Source organism: Pteropus alecto, unplaced genomic scaffold, assembly GCF_000325575.1.
Source record: "Pteropus alecto unplaced genomic scaffold, ASM32557v1 scaffold657, whole genome shotgun sequence".
Lineage (NCBI taxonomy): Eukaryota > Metazoa > Chordata > Mammalia > Chiroptera > Pteropodidae > Pteropus > Pteropus alecto.
The window spans coordinates 9,123-17,196 of record NW_006439199.1 but is presented as its reverse complement, the minus strand read 5'-3'; the positions used below and the strand labels follow the sequence as shown (position 1 = coordinate 17,196).

General features: G+C 40.0%; 1 protein-coding gene across 1 annotated transcript in view; it reads left to right on the top strand.

Moving 5' to 3' along the window:
* The first annotated feature begins 7,852 nt into the window (after positions 1 to 7,852).
* LOC102894331 (disintegrin and metalloproteinase domain-containing protein 21-like) overlaps positions 7,853 to 8,074 on the top strand; it is a 6,370-nt gene continuing 6,148 nt past the window's right edge. Inside the window, 1 exon segment of the mRNA XM_015592927.1 lies at positions 7,853 to 7,914. Coding sequence (XP_015448413.1) covers positions 7,853 to 7,914 — 62 coding nt within the window.

The following is an 8,074-nucleotide window of genomic DNA, read 5'->3' as shown; positions in this document are numbered from 1 at the left end:
GCTGCACCTAAAACAGAAGGGAAAAAAAAAAAAAAACATAATTAGAAGTAAAGTGATTATCAGGCAAATAGAAGCAGAAGAGTGCAACCCTTAATAAGAACAGGGCATTATAAGCTTAAATAATAATAATAGAATTATTATAACAAGATAGTAATGAACGTTCAGCATACATAGGGACAAACTGAGATAAAAATGACTGAAAACGAGGGGATTCAAAGATCCAAATTTGCAAAGGGGAATGGAGGTAAGGCACGCGCAGAAGAAAATGGACGACTATATATATAACTATCCTTTACATATTCATGATGTTAACCATATACTAAAGATTCAGAACTGAAGTATATAACATAAAATAAGAAGGACCAGAGGGAAAACCCACAAGTGCCAATCAAAATAAAGAAAACGGAAACACAGGGACAAGGAAGCAAGGGAAACACCGAGCTACCAGAAAGCAAAAGATACAATAGCTATAAAAATAACTCATATTTCAATAATCACTCTATGTAAATGGATTGAACTCACCAAGAAAAAGGCGCAGAGTTGCAGAATGGATCAAAAACAAAACCCAATCATATGCTGCCTCCAGGAGACACATCTCAGCTCCAAAGACAAATATAGACTCAAAGCAAAAGAGTGGAAAATGATATTTCAAGCAAATGGCATTCGGAGAAAAGCAAGAATAGCGGTACTAATATCAGTCGAAATAGACTTCAAACCAAAAAAATGGAAAGAAAGACACTGAGGGACACTTTATAACGATAAAGGGAATCATGTACAAAGAAGACATAACAATTATTAATATCTTTGCTCCCAGTCAGGGAACCATGAAATATATAAAGCAATTACTAGCAGAACTAAAGGGAGAAACAGACCAAAACACTATCATAGTAGGGGACCTAAATACCCCACTGTCGGATATGGACAGATCATCCAAAGAGAAAATCAATAAGGAAATCGCATCCTTAAATGACACATCAGACCAACTGGACATAATTGACATTTACAGAGCCTTTCATCCCCAAACAGCTGTTTATACATTCTTCACTAGTGCACATGGAACATTCTCAAGAATCAACCGCATACTGGGACACAGAGCCTTGACAAATATAAGAGGGTTGAAATCATACCAACCATATTCACTGATCATAATGCTTTGAAACCAGAGATCAACTGCAGAAAGAAATCAGGAAGAACCCCAAATACGTGGAGATTAAACAACACGCTAATGAAGAATAACTGTGTCAGAGAAGAAATAAAAAGAGAGATCAAGAGATACATAGAAACAAATGATAATGTCAGTACAATATATCAAACTTTTGGGACATGGCAAAAACGGTCATAATTGGAAAGTTCATATCATTACAGTCCTATCTCCAAAAACAAGAATAAGCCCAAATAAACAACCTAACTCTCCATCTTAAAAAACTAGAATAGGCAGAAAAAAATTGAAACAATAAAAATTAGAGTAGAACTAAATGAAATAGAAAACAACAACAACAACAACAAAAAAAACAAACAAAAATGCAACACAGAACTCGTTCTTTGAGAAGGTTAATAAAATTGAGAAACCCCTGTGTAGACTCACAAAAGAAAAAAGAGAAAAGACACAAACAAAATCAGAGATGAAAGAGGGGAAATGACAACAGATACTGCAGAAATACAAAGGATCATACAAGAATATTATGAAAGGGTACATAACACCATTTAATAACCTAGGAGAAATGGACCAGTACTTAGAAAAATGCAACCTTCCTAGAATGAATCAAGAAGAACTGGAAAATCTAAATAGACCATTCAGCAGTATGGAAATTGAAACAATCATCAAAAACCTACCAAAAAGTAAAAGTCCAAAAGCAGGTGGCTTCACCAGTGAATTCTACCAAACGTTTAAAGAAGGTTAAATACCTATTCTCCTCAAACTCTTCCAAAAAATTGAAGAGGAAGCAATACTTCCCAATTCATTTTATGAGGCCAATATTACTCTGCTACCAAAACCTGGTAAAGATAACACAAAAAAATTGCAGATCAATATCTCTCATGAACACAGGTGCAAAAATTCTAAATAAGATACTAGCAAACTGAATACAGCAACACATTAAAAAGATTATACACAATGATCAAGTAGGCTTCATCCCAGAAGCACAGGGATGGTTCAATACATGCATATCGATTAATGTAAAACACCACATACATCAATTAAAAAATAAGAATCATATGATCAGATCCATAGATGCAGAAAAAGCCTTCAAGGAGATACAGCATACATTTATGTACAAAACACTTCACAAAATCAGTATAGAAGGAAAGTACCTTAACAGAATAAAGGCCATATATGACAAACCCTCAGCCAACATTATATTTAATGGTGAAAAACTAAAAACCTTCCCTCTAAAATCAGGAACGAGGCAAGGCTGTCCACTTTCGCACTGTTATTCAGTATAACATTGAAGGTCCTAGTGAGTGCAATCAGACAAGAGAAAGGTATAAAAGGCACCCAAATAGGAAACAAAGAAATCAAACTGTCACTGTTTGCAGATGACATGATTCTCTGTATAGAAAACCCTAAAGACTCCACAAGAACACTACTAGAAACAATAAGCAAATACAGTAAAGTCTCTGATACAAAATCAACGTTCAAAAATCCATAGCATTCCTATACTCTAATAATGAAGTGTCAGAAAAAGAAGCGGAAAAAATAATTCCTTTTGCAATTGCAACAAAAAAGAATAAAATACCTAGGAATAAACTTAAAGAATGTGAAGGACCTAAATACTTAAAACTACATGGCATTATTAAAGAAATTGAAGAAGATACAAAGAAATGGAAAGATACTCTGTGTTCATGGATTGGAAGAATCAACATAGTTAAAATGGTCATATTACCCAAAATGATATACAGATTTAATGCAATTCCCATCAAAATCCCAATGGCATTTTTTAAAGAAATAGAACAAAAAGTCATCAGATTTGTATGGAATCACAAAAGACCTCAAATAACCAAAACAATCCTGAGAAAAAAGAACAAGGCCAGAAGAGAAGTATCACGCTGCTTGACTTCAAATTACACTACAAAACAACAATAATCAAAAGTCATCAGATTTGTGTGGAATCACAAAAGACCTCAAATAACCAAAACAATCCTGAGAAAAAAGAACAAGGCCAGAAGAGAAGTATCACGCTGCTTGACTTCAAATTACACTACAAAACAACAATAATCAAAAGTCATCAGATTTGTGTGGAATCACAAAAGACCTCAAATAACCAAAACAATCCTGAGAAAAAAGAACAAGGCCAGAAGAGAAGTATCACGCTGCTTGACTTCAAATTACACTACAAAACAACAATAATCAAAAGTCATCAGATTTGTGTGGAATCACAAAAGACCTCAAATAACCAATCATACACTGCTGGTGGGACTGCAAATTAGTACAGCCACTATGGAAAACAGTATGGAGGTTCCTCAAAAAACTAAGAATTGATCTAACACATGATCCAGCAATCCCTCTACTGGGTATTTACCCCAAAGTCTTGAAAACCCATATCCGAAAAGATATTTGCACACCAATATTCATAGCAGCACTATTCACAGTGGCCAGGACGTGGAAGTAGTGATTGGCTGAAGAAGCTGTGGGGCATAACTTTGGTTTGTGATGCTCCCAGCAGAAATCATCCTGGTTGTGGGAAAGCCTTGGAGTCACTGCCTGACAGCACCAGAGGGCGTTCTAAGACCACACAGCACTGAGTTTTGCGGCTCTGCCTCTGGGATGAAGTCGAGCTTCGGTGTACAGCTGCTCTCACCACAGGGGTCGCATAATCATGAATCTGGGCTTGTTCTCTCTCTGCATTCTCCCTTTAGATACAGTGAGGCCAGGTGATTTCAGACGGGGCGATTCAACTCGGCTACCTCAGCAATTGTATCCTCTTTGTGCAGCGCTGCTTCTCCAAGGAGAGGCTGACGCCTGCGGCCCAGGAGAACCACATCCGTCCTGGACTATACAAAGAAGAGACAGTGGAAACCACAGATGAGAAAATCTTCCACATCTGGTGTTCTGAGGAGCTGCCAACCACCTGTGTCTGAGCTGGGTACTGCTCTTTTTCTTATTTCCTTCTATCTTCATGCTCCTTGATCAGCATTCTCCTATTCTTTCTCAGTTCTCTTTTCCTTGCCCAGCTATATTAACCACAGATATACAGAAACTAGGGCTATTTTGCATCAGATGGCTCTAGACAGTAATAATAAAATCATCCTGCTGGTCCCTTGAAACTGCTGTCCCACAAACATACTGACATGCATGCGTACACACATGGGCCTACCAGCTAATTACCCCGTGGTGAGTGCCTGAGTGGGAAGGGCAATTTGGGGCAGCCGCCTGGGAGGTAGCTGTCAGGCCTGCCTTCAGCGTAACCTGACAGTCTGTATCACATCTCCTGGCCTGTCGGTGTGGGGGTGGGGGGCGGCGGAGGAGGGGCGCATTTACTCCTGTACACTGAAGGGACGATGTTCTTGCAAATTGCATTCCCTTGACTAAGAGTCTTTTGGGCAAATCAAAGTTTTCCTCAGGCATTGGGAGAACAAGATAAGAAACTCCTAGCCCTACACTGGACACTGTATGTGAGATACCCGACTTTCAGAAATCCCAGTGCTTCACCAGCAAAAGCCCAGTCGTGAGGTTCTTTAAGCCTTGTTTGGTGATTTTTACGGCAGGAGGCCTAGACGAGCAGACTAATTATACTGGCATATGATCTTTTTTAAACACATAGGAAAAAAATCTGGATGAAACCCTTGTAAAGTTATCTATTCCTAACCAGCGGTCCCCAACCTTTATGGCACCAGGGAACTGCGCTCCTATGAGAATCTGATGATCTGAGGTGGAGCTGAGGCAGTGGTGCTAGTGCTGGGGAGCGGCTCACTTCCTGCTGTGCAGCCCAGTTACTAACAGGCTACTGACCAGGACTGATCCACAGCCCAGGGGTTGGAGATCCTTGGCTTAGACTGTACAATATTGCGAAGGCCCCAAGGGCAGCATTGTCTCCTTTACCTGCTGGTTTCCCCTTTCCTCCCTATCAAAGAAGGGCAAAAGGCCAGCGCAGTTGTCTTCCCCGGCTTTCCTTCTTCTTTTGCTATGCCGTGTTAATTACTTTTACTATAAGCTTTCTCTGAAGTTCTGGTGTGTGAAGACCAGAGAGGCCTATACAGATAGCCACGTGCTATACCATTCCATGGGCTCAGGCCATAGTTCCTGGTGCAGCCCCAGAGAACACTACTTCCTACAATTCTCCAGAAAAACATCTAGGCTCTTCATCAATTTCCCCTAGCTGATAACCTCAGCTTTTCTTACAACTGATACAGGGCCTACACTTATTAAAGTGTCAGAGAGTTAGAGAATGTGAACTTGAGAAGCTTAAAGGTCACCTATCTTCGACTAAGACTCTTTTTTTTACAAAAGGGTAAGATGAGGCCAGAGAAGAAAGGTGACTTGCCCAAGGTCACACAGATGGTTAGTGGAAGATTCTGAACTTAGTCCAGTTACCTTGACTACCAGTTGAAGACAGTTCTGTCCACTCTCAGTTTCAAGTATTGGGTAGGAACCATTATTTTTTTCCAAAGATAATAAATTCTGCACGTTTCTATTTGTGAACATGGGTGAGAATAGAAGCCCCTGAAAGCAGGTACAATGTTTTTGGCATTATAACACTGCTAGGTGAATAGGTACAGAATCCCTAAATTAGCCTTCTACCTCTTCTGAAATTTTGAGCTAGCAAGCGGGGTGTTTATCCTCAGGCCAAAACTTGAGAACTGCTCTCTAAAGAAATGGAAAAAAGCTGTCCATCTGCCTGTTCACACACATTCATCCTTTCATTCAATATATATATATATTGAATGAAAGGATGAATGTGTGTGAACAGGCAGATGGGGAGCAGTCACAATATTATCCATGACTCAATAAAAGCAGACAAGTCAGGGGCACACAAGTGTTACGGAGTGTGTTTGTCCCTCTCGATATGAAGCCTGGGTGAAGGAGAGCATATCTGTGTATAAGGAATGTCTGTAAGCACCATGTGTGCTGAGAGTCCAGTCTGTGATCTCAGGATTAGATTTAACCTCTTTGGGCTCTATTTCTTTATGTTCCTTAACATTAAGTAACTGGAGTAATGTTAGGGTTGTCCCGGATCTGTTAGATCACAGGTCTCAAGGAGGGAATGGATTTCATAGGAAGGTCATCTTATTTTGCAACACTGCGTGCTTGCTGCAACTTCTTCCCCTACTCCTCCAGCCTGGCCCATGTGTGCGTTAGAGTTTCTTTCTGGAACATGTAATGGGTAGAAAACCAGCATTCCCAGCTTTTACACTCCAATGCATCTGGTTCCACCCCCAAATCCCAAGCTCCATTTCTTCCTTTCCTGTTCATGAGGAATGAGAACTTGGAAAAGAGATAGAGGGTTCAGTTTTAAACTGCTTGTAGCTGGTGAAACAATCTCAAAATAAGCTGTGGGCCGTTTAAATTTTTAGTACCTAGCGGGCCATTTCATTAGTCCATATACAATGAAACAAATCCTTTAATCATTTAATCATTTATTCTTCTTTTGTATATTATGGAAAATGTACCCCCAAACCCCACAGGAGTTGGTTTCTTAAATTACATTTCATATTGCCATCCCCAGACCACCCACCACCACTTATGAGCACATCTGTCCCAAAGCCCCAGTGCTGCTGCAGCAGGTAGATAATGAGACAGAGAGGAGGGGACTGGAAGAAGAGTACCAGCATAGAAGGGCTCTTTTCTTTCGGAGACTCGGTTCCTGGCACTTGCCAAGTCAGTTAAATGAGAATAAGTCTCTACAGGTTCTGTAGGAGGATTCTATGGCCTGCCTCCAATGTCTGCCAGCAGGCTTGGTTGCTCCAGCGTGATCTGTGTTCTCTAGCATGAGGAACTATATTACCATGGCAGGAGGTCATTGTTGATGCTGAACCAAATTATAAAGTGTTTTTCTAGAGATGAGAATTAACCTGAGCTTAATCCAAATCTCTGTAAAATAAAAACCAGATGAATTAAAAGTTAAACATCCTAATTCATTAGTGGATTTTGTGCAAGAAATGGGCTCATTTAAGTTCTCTTTGATCTCATTAATTAATGGCTATTAGATTTAAATTCAGGTTCCAGCCTTGTTGCTCAAATCAGTTTTATGGGATGTTGCAATGCACAAAAATACACCTGGGCACTAGGAATTAGGTTCCTGATAGGTACAAGGGTTACAGTGGGAAAATAAGTTGTATGAAGAAAAAATACTGGGAATGGAAATATTTATAGTCTGAGGCTTGTCAGAATGAGGATGACTTCAATGTGGTCCCCTACCATGGGAATTTTGCAAAGCAACTACTGATCTTTTGTTTGTTTGTTTGTTTGTTTATATCACCTATAACCCTAAGAAAAGGCACAAATTGCTTTATTGGTTCGAAAAGCATTACAGATCCTGGACTGAATAAAATGTTAAGAAGTCACCAGTTAGCCAGATCAGGGGGTTTCCACTGTGGACAAATTCTACTAGAAAAGAGATGGCAAGGATTACTTAATGTGATAACTGTTTATTGAGTGTCTACTATGAGCCCGGCACCAGTCTGCCATTTGGAACACAGCAATGTTAACAACAGAAAAAGATCCCTGCCCCCATAGACCTTATATTCTAGCAGCCAGCTACAGATATTACCTAAGAAACATGTAAATAAGTAAATTCTATGGTATGTTAGAAATTGACAAGTGTTACTAGGATAAAAGTAAAGAAAGATGACAGAATTTGGGAGTCTGTAGAAGATTACAATTTTAAATAGGGTGCTCAGGATAGGCCTCACTGAGATGATATTCGAGAAAACATCTGAAGGAAATAAGGTAGCTAGCCGTGTGCCTATCTGGGGGAAGTGAGCTCCAGGCAGAGGAAACAGCCAGTGCAGAGGTCCTCAGGTGGGAGTGTGACTGGAGGGATATAGGAGGCAAATAGGACTGAAGCCAAGGGACCCAGAAAGAGAATAACAGGAGAGATGAATGAGAGGTGAAGAGGGGCGGGGAGGAGCCTCTCAG